The sequence below is a fragment of the Entelurus aequoreus genome, linkage group LG02 (genome assembly GCF_033978785.1).
Source record: "Entelurus aequoreus isolate RoL-2023_Sb linkage group LG02, RoL_Eaeq_v1.1, whole genome shotgun sequence".
NCBI classification, from domain to species: Eukaryota; Metazoa; Chordata; class Actinopteri; order Syngnathiformes; family Syngnathidae; genus Entelurus; species Entelurus aequoreus.
Window position 1 is genome coordinate 30,828,136 of NC_084732.1, and position 16,764 is coordinate 30,844,899.

Here is a 16,764-nt window from a genome sequence, read left to right on the forward strand (position 1 = left end):
TTTCTAGCTTTGAAATGGTCGGTCTGTGACAAGTTCAGTCACTGGTTGAAGGGCCACAAATTCACAGTTTGGACAGACAATAACCCGTTGACTCACATACTAACAAAGCCGAAGCTAGACTGCTGTGAACAACGGTGGGTTGCTAAATTGGCGAGTTACGACTTTGGTATTAAATATGTACCAGGCCACCAGAACAACGTTGCTGACGCCTTGAGTCGTGTGCCATTTGTTAAAGAGAGTGTTGGCTGCAGACTACTTGCTGAACCCTATGCAGGTCTCCTCTCTACAGCTGTAGATATGTCGAATGTGTTGGTTCAGGACGCCTTCAGGTCATCTAGTGGTCATGTGAAACCCTCCCCACCAAGCGAAATTGGCCGGTCCCCATGCGGTCCGTTTGCCATGCAGACTCAGTGTATCGCGTCAGAGGATGTGTCTGCTATCTTGCAGTCTCACATTGAGTGGGATGCTGGCTCAAGGGCCCGTGCTGTTGATGTCTTGCAGTTCCTGCCGCAGTTGATTCCGCCTGGCCTAGACACCTTACCTGCTTACACTGAAAAAGAGCTTGGTGATAAACAGTTGGAGGACAGGACCCTTTCTCGTGTATTGGTCTATGTTGAGAGGCGCAGGAGACCTTCTAGGAGAGAGAGGTTTAATGAGTCTGTCCCTGTTATAAGATATTTGAAACACTGGGATAGGTTTACTGTGATTAATGGTGTGTTGTATAGAATCTCAAAAGATCTGAAAACCAGGGGAAAGCGCTTTCAATATGTTGTTCCTGATGCACTTAAGCCTGAGGTTCTGCAAGGTGTTCATGACGGTGCTGGACACCAGGGTCAGTTCAGGAGCCTCAGCTTAACAAGACAAAGGTTTTTCTGGCTGTCCCTAGATAGAGATGTGAGAGATTATGTACGTCACTGTCAGCGATGCATTGTCAGCAAGACAGCTGAACCTGAAGGAAGGGCTCCTCTAGAGAGCATAACGTCGAGCAGACCAATGGAGCTAGTCTGTATAGATTTCTGGTCAGCCGAAGACTTCAGAAATAGATCCATTGACGTTTTGGTGGTTACTGACCACTTTACTCGAATGGCTCAGGCATTTCCATGCAAAGACCAGACAGCTAGGCAGGTGGCAAGGGTTCTCTGGGACCGGTACTTTTGTGTTTTTGGGTTTCCAGAAAGAATCCATAGCGACCAAGGTACTAACTTTGAAAGTCACCTGATAAGTGAGCTCCTCAAGGTCTCAGGTGTCAGGAAGTCTCACACGACCCCCTACCATCCGATGGGTAATGGGAGCGTGGAACGGTTTAACAGGACATTGGGTGGTATGATACGTGCGTTGTCTCCTGAAGAAAAAGCTGACTGGCCTAGGCGACTGCAGACGCTGACATTCATGTATAACTGTGCGGTCCATGAGACGACAGGCTTCCCTCCTTTTTACCTGATGTTTGGTCGTGTCCCTCGCCTTCCTGTTGATGTTCTGTTCCGCTCTGTCCTCCATGACTCAGTTGTGACAGGTTATGATAAGTATGTGGCATCTCTCGCTGACGATTTGAAAGAAGCGATGGTGATAGCTCAAGACCATGCAAAAAAAGAACAGGGCAGACACGCTCAACTATACAACAGGAGAGTGAAGGGGTCCACCATTGAGATTGGTGACAGGGTACTTCTGGCCAACAAAAAGGAGAGGGGTAAAAAGAAGCTTGCCGACCGATGGGAGTCAAAAATCTACACTGTGGTGGATGTGAACTCAGAGACGCACACATACAGGATTTGTGACACTGTGTCTGGACAAGAAAGGGTAGTTCACAGGAACCTGCTGATGCTGGCCAATTTCCTCCCTGTGATTGAAGCAAGTGAAATGTCCAGCGTCGCTTCATCCATTCCTGAGTCTCTCTGTGAGACTGAGTCATGCCTTGACGCTGGAAATGACGCTACCTCACCTGTGGATGAAGAAAATGCCCCGTTAACTGATCCAGAACCTGTGGACTCAAGAATGAGGACCGTGGAGTGGGTCACACAGTTGTCTGATTCACCTTTATCGGGGATGCACATCACTGACGTAACTATTGTGACCCCTGACCTCCATGCGGCTTCAGTCTCACCTGATAGCGATGTGTCTGATCAGTTTGTGCCTGGTGACTGTAAGTTTTTGAAGGCTGCAGGTATTGCCCCTCATGCGAGACACCCAGACTGTCCTACTGGCAAGGTGACACAGACTGATACTTGCCTCACATCTGACCAGACCTTACCCACTTGCTCTGTCTTCTCTGACGCACACAATCACGTCAGGTCAAGATTTGGTCGTCTGGTTAAGCCTGTAAACAGACTGATACAGACCATGTCTAGGCAAGATGTGACACAGGAGGAGTTGAATGTTAAAGCTACGTATCGACCCATATTCCAGACATTTACTGACTAAGACTTAACTCAGGTAGCCTTTACTGGCATTTTTGCGCTTCTGTGGGGGTTAAACCCCCCCCCCCCCCTGTATTGTGAGCTAGTACTGTGCTGTTTATGGGGCCTTACGGGGTGTAGAAGGCACCCTGTTGCCAGTTGATGGATTGAGGGATAAGTGCTGCCTTCGTACCACTTCATCCTTATAGGAAACATTTAGTGTTAGATACCATTGCGCTGGCCCCTTGTGATTTCTCGTGTTGTGACAGTCTCTTGTATACTGTAATGTGTGTGCTCTAATTCGATAAAATTCAGTGGGGGTGGGTGTAACGGAGTTAAAATACACCTTTGTTATTTATTATATTTTGTTTGTGAATTTTATCTCCAAATAGTTCTCTTTTCTGCTCACCTGTGAAAGGGCGGTTTAATATATTTTTGTCCCTTCTGAGTTCCTGTAGTCCCCCTGGGTTGTGGAGCCCCTCCCTTTCTCCCTCACAGAAAAGTTTTACATGGCTGAGGGTGAGTCTCGGTCGGACGATCCCACCGACCTATTGTTTGTTTTTCGGTAGAAATTAGGTCTTTAATCAATGAATGTGTGTACCAAGAATGTGAATATGTTTACCTGTGTTGTCCTCTAGTTTTAAGTTCAGATTCCAGGTAACATTACATCGCTAACATTGGCGCCAAATGGCCGCTCTTTGTTGTATGAGACTTGTTTAGTGTGTGTGTGTGTGTGTGTGTGTGTGTGTGTGTGTGTGTGTGTGTGTGTGTGTGTGTGTGTGTGTGTGTGCGCCTACATGTGTAGGTAATGATACTTGTTCAGTGTGTGCGTGCGTGCGTGTGTGCCTACAAGTGTAGGTAATGAGACTTGTTCAGTGTGTGCGTGCGTGCGTGCGTGCGTGCGTGTGTGTGTGTGTGTGTGTGTGTGCCTACATGTGTAGGTAATGATACTTGTTCAGTGCGTGCGTGCGTGCGTGCGTGTGTGCCTACAAGTGTAGGTAATGAGACTTGTTCAGTGTGTGCGTGCGTGCGTGCGTGCGTGTGTGTGTGTGTGTGTGCCTACATGTGTAGGTAATGATACTTGTTCAGTGTGTGCGTGCGTGTGTGTGCTTATGTGTGTAGGTAACAGTGTTATTCTGTGTGTTTAGGCGTAAGCCAAAGAAAGACCGGGTACCGACATTGTCTGATTGTCGCCCGCAGGTTTGTGGTTTTATTTTATTTTCTAAGGTGTTAATTATAGCAAATGTTACATGTTTTGTTCTGCCACGGAATGGCGCTTGGATAGTACATTTCAATATTTTACAGACTGTTTGTATCTGGCGTTTTCATTGTAAATGGTTAAAAATGTATATATGGACAGAAAAGTTTTACATGGCTGAGGGCGTAAGCCAAAGAAAGACCGGGTACCGACATTGTCTGATTGTCGCCCGCAGGTTGGAAGGAAAATAAATGAAGCTGTGAACAGTGGAAAAAGCCTCGTCATTGTGCCGACCCAGAACAGTTACACAATCAGTTGATAAAACATTGTCCTTTACAATTATAAAAGCTTTTTACAAAAATCGACTACTCTGCTTGCATATCAGCAGACTGGGGTAGATCCTGCTGAAATCCTATGTATTGAATGAATAGAGAATCCTTTTGAATTGGGGAAAAAAATCGTTTTTGAATCGAGAATCGTGTTGAATTGAAAAAAAAATCAATTTTGAATCGAATCGTGACCCTCAGAATCGATATTGAATCGAATCGTGGGACACCCAAAGATTCACAGCCCTAATATTTATATATCTAAATTGAAGCGATAAGAATAGTTTTGATAGTTTTCTGGAAGTTTGATTTATCATTTTACTGCATCCAAACTTCACATGCAATATAATGTTTTACCTTCCCAGGGTGCTGGATGTATTCCAGCCTCAGAGGCGGTAAGAACAAAAGTATTTAAAGAAGTCATAGTATGATTTATAACACTTCCTTGTGGGCTACATAACATGTAATGGTGGTTATTTGGTCAAAATGTTGCATAGATTATGTTTTACACACCATCTTCAAGCTGCTTTCATACCGTCTCTTCAAGATCCGTCGTTTTGTGGGCGTTCTTATTTACATGCCTCCACTTCGACAGTGTTTTCTCCACGTCATCCATGTTGTAGTTTTTTGTGCTTCTATATAGAGCAGTGGTTCTTAACCTGGGTTCGATCGAACCCTAGAGGTTCGGTGAGTCGGGCTCAGGGGTTCGGCGGAGGTCAAAACACACCCGACTCATCGTGTAAATAAAAACTTCTCCCAATCGGCGTATTACGGATACGACAACAGCAGAAGTCAGACTGATTTGCAGGTGTGTAATTTGTTGTGAGTTTATGCACTGTGTTGGTTTTGTTGTTTGAACAAGGTGATGTTCATGCACGGTTCATTTTGTGCACCAGTAAAAAAACATGGTAACACTTTAGTATTGGGAACATATTCACCATTAATTAGTTGCTTATTAACATGCAAATTAGTAATATATTGGCACTTAACTAGTCATTAAGTACTTATTAATGCCTTATTCGGGATGGCCTAATTATAACCCTAACCCTCTAACCCTAACCAAATAACTCTAAATTAAGTCTTTGTTACTTAGAATATGTTCCCCATACTACCAAAAACATATAACTTTATAACATTTTTCACTAAAGAAGGGTTCGGTGAATGTGCATATGAAACTGGTGGGGTTCGGTATTTCCAACAAGGTTAAGAACCACTATTATAGAGTCTACTGACAGATATAAGTTAAAACTAAACTGTATTTTTTTTTTTAGAAATGGCAACAGCGGAGGGTGCATGCGCATATACGCACATATGCAGATCCCACATAGACAAAAACAGGTACCAATAGGTAAGAAAAGTTGGTTTAAGGCACACAGTGACAGACTTAAGTCAAGGGGGAGAACGCTGCGTAGCCAGAATCTGCACAACTGTGCAGCTTTTTTCCCTTAAGCACATGAGAGAATAGGGCCCTTACTGCAGGAACTAAAAATCTGTTCATTTTTCTTTTAAACATGACTAACATGTTTGAAAAATGCTTTATTTTTTATCAAGCTGTTACGCCTCCCTTTACACAAGTCTTCTGGTGCCTGCCAGTGGAGACCCACTTCACACTTGGTGCTGACAAAAATGCTGCACATGACCAACTTCTGTAAAAAAAAAATGACACGTTTCATGCTGCACGTACTCTAAGAATCCTGGCTTGTGTTTGTGCTCCATGAAAGGTCCGAACTGGATCTGGGCCTGAATGCCACCGAACTCGCCAGCCTTGTCAAACGACACAGGGTGCGAACCATTTAGGATGTCGTCTCGAGCCTGAAAGACAAAAAAAAAGCCATTAACACGCGAAGTCCCAGAGAAGGGTCAATTGACACTTTTACCTAGAAAACACACAAGAGGGTCATTTGACCCCTAGTCCCCCCTGTGGACACTCCTTTTGTTATGAAAATGTGGCTGTTAGTGGCACACGGCAGGGGGCCACTTGAGCCTGTGTGGGGGAGGGGACCTTACAGCTCAAGCTTTAGTTCTGAGGTAGGTTGTGTGTGTTTTTGCAAGGATCAACAGAATGAAGGGATCAACACTCTGACATTTATTGTTAAAAAAAATACAAAACAAAACATATTTACAAAGAATGAAAAAGCAACTGTTTTCCCAGTTTTGGTGTGGAGGGTTGTTGCAGAAGCAATTGTTATGTTTGTGTGCCAAAAATAGTTTAAAAAAAAAAATTTACAAAGAAAAAAGCATATTTACAAAGAATGAAAAACCATGTCCATGTAAACGTGACTGACATACATTTGAGCAGTCACTCACAATCCTGGCACTGCCATTGCTCCTTTCGGCATTTCCCACATGTATAATTTTTCTGTCTACCTAGACAAACTGCCCCTAACAGCCTCATTACCATAACAAAATGAGTGATTAGTGTATTCGGGAAAAGCGTCGGGCCAAATGACCCCTCTCTGGGTCTTCTAGGTAGACAGAAAAATGCTGGGACTTCTAGTGTTAAAGTCACTATCAAACATGAAAACCATTTCAAGGAGGATTGATATTAGAAATAATATAGATGTTTAATAAAAACTTGAGAGATCAGCGTTACAAAGTTACCAAAACAGGTAAATTTTTAACTGTCCAATGATTTTGGATTGCATGAGAAAATGGAAAGGAAAACATACAGTCATGATCAAACGTTTACATACACTTGTAAAGAACATAATGTCATGGATGTCTTGAGTTTTCAATACTTTCTACAACTCTTTTTTTTGTGATAGAGTGATTGGAGCACATACTTGTTGGTCACAAAAAAACATTCATTAAGTTTGGTTCTTTTATGAAATTATTATGGGTCTACTGAAAATGTGACCAAATCTGCTGGGTCAAAAGTATACATACAGCAATGTTAATATTTGGTTACATGTCCCTTGGCAAGTTTCACTGCAATTAGGTGCTTTTGGTAGCCATCAACAAGAACAAATAAAAAGGAGCCGATTAAGTTGACAGAAACAAATTTCAATAATATTTATATTCCTCTTGTAGATGTGTTAGGAAACAATCCAATCATAGCTATTGAGTAACGTCGAAGAAGAGCGAATCAGATGCTTTTCTTTGTGGGACAGGGAAGTTGTATTTCTCACCGCCAAAACATTACTGTATGCATTTAACAAAGTCAACATGGTAATATGTGTACACCTGGGAGATAGAGAAGAGGACACTTTAGGCGCTACGATGACATCAGCAGGTGAGTCATGGTGACACAACTGTAAGTCGGCTCAAGCTAATACAGGCACTACCATGTTACTTTCTTTACTCTTACTATATGAACTACTGATATGCTTTGCCCAAGCAAAGGTGTGTAAATTTACACACTGCACATGTAAGTCGTACAACAGCAGCTAAGAGGAGATTATGTAACCTGTAAGCTGTTTTGAAAAGGTTTTATTATAACTTATAAACCAAATAGTATATTACGAGAATCATGTTGAAATGACAATCGATTCTGAATCAATTCGTAACCCCAATAATCACAACCGAATTAAACTGTGACATGCCCAAAGAGTCCCACCTCTAGCCTTAACTCCATATTGGTTGGTCGGATGGTTGTAAAACTTTGAGGATATCTACAAAACACACAAGGAAGCATTTCTCGTAAAGCATTCGGCCTAAAGCACCATGGCCCACTTAAAGGGGACACCACAAATGCTGATCTGTGGTTCTGTAGGAGTGATCATACTCACATCCACCAAATCTAATCCTAATAAGTCTTAAACCGACCAAACTTATAGTAGATCACAATGGCCTCAAACAGTACTTAAAACAGAGTCAGCCCACATGTAATCCCTTACAGTTCTTCCGCCGTGAAATTTCTAATCCAGAACAGAAGGTGAATCCCACTTTACTGCCTGTCCTCAGCTTCTTACAAGATGCAGATGATAAAGTAAGCACCATGACGTCGCCCCCAGGCTATGTTTCACACATCCTTGTTTCACATTCCACCTTTTGGACAATCTTTGAATATAAACCTGCAATCTTAAACAGCAGTTTGAACAAGCTATCAGTAAAACGTTCAGTAAAAAGTAAGTGATGCAGACTTTTGCTTGTTTTGTCAGAGTATAAATGGATATAAATGTGGCTAAATGGGGGTCGGACCTGCACGTAAAGAAGGTTGAGCTGGACCGGGTCCCGGGAGTCCACATTTTGGTCCGAGTAGAAGAACTTGCGTCGCAGCAGAAGCGTCTCGTTCTCGTCCACGCCTTGCTCCCTAAACGTCCTGCTGTGGTCCAGCCAGTTCACTGACAAGACATTAATAGTATCGCTTCAGATGTTTGGCACCTATTGTCATTTTAAAAAGGCTTCATATGAAGGCTTTGTACATTCAAAACAAGCTTTATTGCTAGTTAGTGGATGTGCACAATTTGATGGATGACTTTTTAAAATAATACTTTGCAATTATATTTGATTTATTTACTCATTAATCAGGGAAAAACATGTATCTATTTAACATAACAAATAGGTTCAAAATTATTATTTAAATGTATGTTTTCCTAATTAATTATGGGACAATTAGTTAACATAAAATAAGTTCCTCTTTAATTGGATTCATATTCATTTAATTTTGCAATGCAAAAAAGAAAAAAACAAGCTCAACCATTTTTTATTCAAAAGTCAGCCTATGTTTATTTGTTGAGTAAATATGTTGAAAAATTCTAATTATATATATATATATATATATATATATATATATATATATATATATATATATATATATATATATATATATATATATATATATATATATATATATATTTTTAAAATCTAAATTTCCTGTATTTATTTAGATATAGATATAGATATATAGATATAGGGTATGTCGTGAGTTAGTGAAGCCCTTTGAAACACTTGTGATTAAGGGCTGTATAAATAAACTTTAATTGATTAAATTGCCGGTGCTTTATTTATATATCGCTGATATTGTGACAAAAGCCTCCTTACAAATCCTATTTATTATATCAATAATTATTTGTCTATTTATTTAACCTAAATTGGCAGTATTTATTTATCTTTAGTTAATTTGCTCACAGAAAACTCCTAACATAGATGAATAAAACCTATTTGTTTTTTCATGGATTACTTATAATATTTATTTAACCTAAATAGCGAGTACCGGCATTTATTTAACCTACCTATTTTTTTAAATTAACTATTTATCCAATATTTAACAATAATTGTCAGTATTTATTCATATTTAATACATATTGTGACAAAACCCTCCTTACATAGATAAATACACGAGATAGACAAACACAGTCACTCACAGTCGTCGTCTGTGTGCAGTTTGGCTTTGAGCTTCTCCATCTTCCTCTCTTCACGCAGCAGCGTTCGGTCTTTCTTTAGCGTGCCCATGCTGTCGTCTTTCTTTTCCTCCATAAACTCCTGGATCAAAGAGTACTCCTCGTAGTTGGTAATGCCTGTAAACAAGACGCACACAATAATAGCTGTGTTTCATTTTTGTTCTTCTTGTGTTTTTAACAAAGTATATGTCAGTTTAAAATGTGTTCCATCACACTGCATGTTGAATGATTTCTGAAATCTAAACATTTGCCGTTCTTTCATCCAAGAAGTTGAGCAATAAAAGTAGACGACCACCATGTATTCTAACTGGCTCGGGCTGCATTGCTTATGATATTGTGTATGTACACGTGGCAGAAAAATGTCCAACAAAACAATCTAGTTACAATGCACAATAAAATAAATAATGTCAGTCGACACAAAGGTGTTGAAAAAAAAGAAAGAAAAAAAAGTAGTATTTTTTGAATAAAATATAAAAATTGAGAGGTAAATTTACAAATGTTGGCCCATAAATCAAATACAACTGTGACCTGTGCTATATGCACAAAAAGTTGCACACAATTAAAAAAGATCTGTTTATCTACATAATAAAAAAAATAAAAAACCTTTTACAGAAAAGCACATTTTCTGGGTCCATCAACCAAAACTTTAAATGTGTAAAAAAAAGTACTAGGCAAAAAAATAAGTAATTAGGCTTTAGATATTGTGTGGAATCATCCCAGAAACACTCTATATAGCTGAGGTCAAAGGTCAAATAAGAAGACTAATGTACAAAATCCACTATTAGATTTATTGCTTCAGCAGTTCTATAGTAACCATATATGGTGGTTCTGCTATGCCAAGTTCCACCTCTATCTAGACTTTCACAAAATGGGCCACCCTACCCTAAAATACCTTTCCTGGTATGAACAGTGCACAATGTCATTTTGGGTCAGACCTTTTAAAAATAGTGGGGTAGTCGTTTGTAGCACTTTAGCAACATAACATTGTAGGAGCGTTAGCGTGAGTTTGCATGTTTTATTTTTGTCATTTCCAGCCGTTTATCCTCAAATCCACAAATCGGCTTGACCAATGGGCCACCAGTCGTTTTATTCATGTCACTCATAAAGCAGTTTAAGTAGTACCTAGTTTTTTTAATGACAAAATGTCACTAGCAAGTAGAGGCGAGTACAGTCAGTACCATGCAGTAGATGTGTGCAGTATTGAGTGAGATGTACCTATTCTACTGCATATGGTTACAAGCAGCTCCCCAACTGTTTTGGAGTCATCCACCATGATGGTTTTAACAGCCCCGTCCAACATTTTGATTTTCTGGGGCTTTTGCTTCTTCTTGTATTCAAGAATGTCCTGCAAAGTAAAGAAAAACACAAAAAAGTGAAAAAGAAGAGGAGAAATTGATGAAGCACAAAGCGAGACCTGATTGTATGCCCGCAGAGAAAAAAAAAGATCAAATGGGTCCAGGTTGTGCGGTGGCAAGATGAGCGAATTGAAAAGGGGAGGTGGAGCACAAAAAAACGAAATTTACCGGCTGCCAATCACAGCCCATTGCTTTCTTTTCCCTCGATCACAATGAGGAGACGAGATTTGGTGGAGAATAATTGGTCACAGTCATGCATGCTACCTTGCCTTGGCTTTAAAGAAAAGAGAGCATTCAGAGGAAAGGACCAGCATTCATGAACAGAGCAGCAAATATGATAGACCTTTTCAAACTAACTGAACGCCATTCCTCTTTACAAATGGTATGTTTGTAAAAATAAGTCATAATTCACCATTTTTGATTTTTGAAGCATGTTTCTGGACAGAATTTATGCATTTTTTCACCAATCATCTCCAAAATGTTAGTCTTGCTGTGTTTGGCAGGTAGCCTATTGTTTTTTGACCTCAAAAACTTGAAGAAGCAGGTGTTACAGGTCAAACAGCTAAACACTACATTTGTTGTTTTAGCCACCAAAAACAAATTGTAATGGGAATGTGTAATTCCGCTTCTTAGCACACCAGACCTGGTCCGCCAGAGAATAAGAAAACGTAACCAAAGGGATCAGTGTTGCAAACTTAGCTATAAAGTATATTTAGCAAGCAATAAGACCCCCCTAGATACTAGATACTATTTTTTTTTTTTACGTTTTGTCTTCTGAAACCTTTCTCCTGCAGCATCCAATTACAATTACATGCAAGTGCATCATGGCCAACTACGCAGATTAGAAGATGTTTTAATGACAATATGTGTAAAGTAAATTAAATCGGGCCATCAAATCACCTTCTATCTGCAAGACAAAACAATACTGTATACTGTGTGCCTGTCATTGCTTCTTAATGTGTAAAACTGAATTTAAAAAGTGTTTTAATAACAGTGAGAGGCATATTATAGGGTGGAGAGTATCAAATGTAGACCATTTAGGGAATTTGATGGGCGCGTCCATTATTAGTGGGGGGTTTTGCCATTTTCAAATGACATGGATGTAATGTTTATACAACGAGCACAACTATTTACCCCATTGCGGAGCATGTAGTAGTCGAGTGTCCTGCCAGACTCCAGCCAGATTCCTTTTCTGGGGTCTTCGTCAGACAGAAACAGACCATAATCTGAAGCTAGAGAGGGAAAAAAGTGTAGGTTTTTAGTGTTCTAAAAACACTGCAAAGTATTGAGGCACACATTTTAGTGCATTGTATTTACAGGTCTTGAGTTAAATTTCGCCATTCTCACCCTGTCCAGACTGAGCCTCGGGAACTCTCTCCCGGATGATCCTGCAGGCGTCGTAGATAGCCGTGGACGGCTCGAACTGCATGGTCTTCACCACGTTGCAGTGGCGAACGCAGATTTTCAGCGACAGAACAACCATCTTGGCCGGCAGCGGGTTGGAACTGTACCTATGCAGAGGAGTAAGAGCTCAAAGTATGTAGTGTATATGAATGCATCTATGGTTCAGGCCCTGCTCCGAATGAGAGTGCTAGGCAACAAGCTAAAAGCCCTAGCTGTCAACTATATCAATGTCCAGCGCAAGCTCTTAAAAGTGTTAACGATTGAGATTTGCTAACGTACACACTGGCTGGCCTCTGTTACACTGACCCCTCTAAACCTCACTCTCATCCGGGTCACAGCTCCAAAGTAAACTGCCTGGTCCAGCCCCTGCTTCCACTCCACCTGGGGCTTCCAAATGAGACAGGAGGCATCGAGCTACAAGCTCAAGCTGTCAACTCAATGTCCAGCGCAAGCTATTAAGGTGTGTGATGTTTACCAACGCAGACACTGGCTTGCCTTCGTTACACTCATCCCCCTAAACCTCCCTTATGTCCGGGTCACGGCACCAACGTAACCTACCTAGTCCAGCCCCTACTTCCATTCTTACTTTTTTTTCTTAAAATGTTTTATATCTCGTTTCTGAGGCGGTTTTTGAGCTCTCCCCACTCGTGGCATTACCTTTAAATCAGGTGTTCTGCAAGGTATTTTTTTATTTCGATCACAACAACCCAAAATACTCAGCTATACAATTTTAAAAAGGTAAATAAAACATGGTGTGTCACCGAAAAGGAGCAAGAAGAAGCAAAAGCTAAAAATGTCCTGCCCTATCACTCAGATATAATAATCTGATTCTTTATAAACAACAGAATACATGATGACCTTGTATAACAATATTAATTTAGTATACATAATATATTGGTAAATGTCCAACGCAAGCATTTAAGGTATTAAGGAGTGAGGTTTACCAACGTACACACGAGCACAGCCACGCTTGCTTGCCTCCTTTACACTCACTCTCCTAATCCTCTCTCTCATCCGGGTCACTGCACTAATGTAAACCGCCTAGGCCAGCCCCTGATTCAGTTCCACCCAGGGGTCAAAATTGAGTCGTCCATATTTTTAGGTACCAGTTCCGAATTCCAAGCGGCCCGTGAAAATTCTGGACTCATGATACTGTTATCAACACTTTTTTATCCAGCTGACAGTCGTAATTATGACACGCGCGAGCTGTCACTTTCTTTCAGGTGCCGCTGCAAAGCATAAAAAAAAAGAAATGGCGGAACAGCCAATTGGAGTTGACTTTTTTAACGCACCACTTAAACAGAATTATAGATTTACGTGTCATAGGAATAGCGGACGGAATCAATGTTTGCTAAAAACAGACTCTAAATGCAAAAACTTGCGGAAATTGATGTTGAACTCAGATGCTGTCGTTGAGAGGAAAAGTATTTACTGTGCACTTGACAAACACTCACCTCCATGGAGCCCTGCCAGCCCTCTATACACAGCCCTGCACGCTGCACCATTCTGAGGCCAGTTCTGTGCTTGCCTCGGGGACACACGACCACCTCAAACTACCAAACTAACTCTAAAATACAAAGCCGAACATTTCCCAAATTACTTCAGGTAATATGTTTATTTTTTGCAAATTTGATAACTACTGGTTGCCATAAAGCTGTGTGAAAAACACCTGCTACTACTGCAGCCATTTGTAGACCCCGCCAGCACAATATTTCCCCCTCAAAAGACCCTCAAAGTCCAGTGTGAAGCAAATCGATGTATTATAATATTCCATGAAGTTGCTCAGACGCAACTTCTGACGTCACTCCATCACGCCGCCTTTGCGTGGTTTCAAAACACTGCACACCTACCTAATATGCTAATTGATTGTATTAATTTATGATATAAATTATTTGATATGATATAAATTATGATATGATGCACAGTGCCATGTAAAAGGTCTGTGCTCCGCCTACATAAATATTATTTCCAGCTGAGTGTAATTAGAAACACATTGATGCATCTGCATGGTGTTTACAAGATGACATAACTGCATTGCACTGCAATCATATTTACGACTTAAAAGCACATGCTGATAAAAGACTACCTTGCTGTAAGATGTTACATGGGGTTAACCCCTTTTGCCAATAAAAATTGTAATAACAATGGATTTTTAAAATCTTTATCTATAGCAATTACATATAGTACTGATAAGAGTATTGACAAATACCGGTACCGATAAGGAATATCAATAAGGGTATTGTAAGGATAAAATCTTAACGATGTACATCCCTATATGAGAGTGCTAGACATCGAGCTAAAAGCCAGAGCTGTCAACTCTGTGTCCAGCGCAAGCTCTTAAGCTCTCAGGAGTGTGAGAATTACCAACGTACACACTTGCTGGCCTCCATTACACTCAAGGGTCACGGCACCAGTGTAACCCGCCTTGTCCAGCCCCTGCATCCATTCTGCCCGGCGTTCAAACCTCGGTCCTCCCAATGAAAGCGCTAGGCATTAAGTTTAATGCCCGAGCGGTCAACTCAATGTCCAGTGCAAGCTCTTAAGGTGTTATGGAGTGAGATGTACCAAAGCGGACACTGGCATAGCCACACTCGCCGTTACACTTACTCATGTAATGAATAGTGAAGTGAATTATATTTACATAGCGCATTTTTCTCAAAGAGACTCAAAGTGCTTTACACAGTGAAACCCATTATCTACATCTTTAAGCTACATTCACACCGGTGTGGGTGGCACTGGGAGCAGGTGGGTAAAGTGTCTTGCCCAGAGACACAACAGCAGTGGTGAGGATGGCAGAAGCAGGAATCGAACATGGAAGCCTCAAGTTGCTGGCACAGCCGCTCTACCCGCCCAAACACATCTGTTTCAATAAAACAACGCCCTTACTGAATTTAGACACAAACAAGATCTGCCAGTCCATTCATAGAAGCACATGTCAAATAATGGCATTCACCTATACTTAAATACTATGAACAGCCACCTGTCCATTCATATAGACCAGGGTTTCCCCTATTGTGCAAGATTAATGCCGCCACACCTTCAAAATAAGTTTTTTGTCTGTTTTGTCTTGTTTTACACTAAAACACTGTAACATAAAAACAAATTTAGGTGATATATTGTATGAATGGATATACCGTATATAATAATAATAATAATAATGGATTAGATTTATATAGCGCTTTTCTAGACACTCAAAGCGCTTCACAGAGAAGTGAGAACCCATCATTCATTTTTACAACTCATTCACTCATCATTCATTCTCCGGTGTGAGCGGCACCGGGGGCAAGGGTGAAGTGTCCTGCCCAAGGACACAACGGCAGCGATTTTGGATGGTAAGAGGCGGGGATCGAACCTGCAACCCTCAGGTTTCTGGCACGGCCGCTCAACCCGCTACGCCATGCCGCCCCATGGCGGCATGGCATAGTCTATTATTTACATACTAATGGCTATAACAGGTTTAAAAAAAATGCTCAAATATCATAAAAACATTCCTCATTGCTTTATTTAAAAAAAAAAAAAAAAGGGCATCTCAATCACCTGTCAGAAGCGCGTCAGCTGGTCGTGCACCTAAACCAGTTGATACCCAGCCAAAGTAAGGAGAGAACGTTGAAGAGAAAAGTGTTTCAAATTAATGAATGCATTTTTTGTTCAGACCAGTGTGAACTACCCTAAGTCTTTTGACATTACTACAAATAATAATAACGTCTAGCTTTACGCCGCGTGCGTCTTTGACCCTCCGTTTGGACATCACTGTGGAGTGTGCATTTGTCCCCGTGCGTATGTGGGTTTTCTCCTGGTGCTCCAGTTTCCTCCCATCCATCCATCCATTGTCTACCGCTTGCCCCTTTTGGTGTCGCGGGGGGTGCTGGCGCCTATCACAGCTGCATTCGGGCGGAAGGCGGGGTGCACCCTGGACAAGTCGCCATCTCAGCCTGTGTCAACTTTTACAATAAGCAGCAACAATTGAAACAGCCTTGGACAAAGACAGCCAAGTCTACCAAGTCAAAGTCCTTGTGTTAAAGCTAATGGTGATTCTGATGAGATAATATATATATTTTTTAATATTAACGGTATTATTAATTACTAACAACACTAATATTTTTACGTATACATAACACATTTGTTTAGCCTTTATCAAGAAAATATATGCATAATTGGAAATCAAAATTATAATGTCATATATGATGATGTCACCACCACGTATATAGTGGCAATCCAGGGGAAACCCTGTACACGTATATAAACTAATGTCTGTCCATTCAAATACACACATAATGTAAAGATCGGTATTTTTCCACATACACTGTTATCGGTCAATCCATTCACACACACATTTAAACATACAGTATGTAGATCCGTTTACAAGCATGAGCAAGTGTTAACATACGTCTGTTCACATAAAGACAATCTTCACATCTTTAGGTCCATTCCCAGTCTGGTGGCCCCATATAAGGTAAAAACATTTGTCCTTCTATTCTCGTTCACACATAACGTAAACATCTGTCAGTCCATTTAGATTCATTGTGTTAACATGTCTGTCCATTCACAATCACACACACATAACTTTGGGTTTATGTTACCGAACAAATAACTTAAATCAGTCATTTTTGCACATCAGTTGACAATTGCATCGAAAAAAAATAACACAAATTTTGGCACAGACTCCATCAAGCAGAATCCAAAAAAACCATCAATATCTTCAAACGTTGGCAAGCTGCAAAGCGGTTTCTGGTTTTCTCCGCATGA

The 16,764-nt window shown here is 40.7% G+C and overlaps 1 protein-coding gene across 3 annotated transcripts in view; it reads right to left on the reverse strand.

Annotated features, from left to right (window-relative positions):
* Positions 1 to 16,764, reverse strand: part of tln2a (talin 2a) — a 252,396-nt gene that overhangs the window by 124,661 nt on the left and 110,971 nt on the right. For all 3 annotated transcript variants that reach the window (XM_062025041.1, XM_062025029.1, XM_062025035.1), the window contains exons 3-8: positions 11,962 to 12,125; positions 11,749 to 11,846; positions 10,475 to 10,604; positions 9,224 to 9,376; positions 8,058 to 8,200; positions 5,602 to 5,729 (exon numbers count right to left, since the gene is read on the reverse strand). In XM_062025041.1, the coding sequence (XP_061881025.1) occupies positions 5,602 to 5,729; positions 8,058 to 8,200; positions 9,224 to 9,376; positions 10,475 to 10,604; positions 11,749 to 11,846; positions 11,962 to 12,097 (788 nt within the window). In that variant the 5' untranslated portion in view covers positions 12,098 to 12,125. The remainder of the gene's footprint in view (positions 1 to 5,601; positions 5,730 to 8,057; positions 8,201 to 9,223; positions 9,377 to 10,474; positions 10,605 to 11,748; positions 11,847 to 11,961; positions 12,126 to 16,764) is intronic.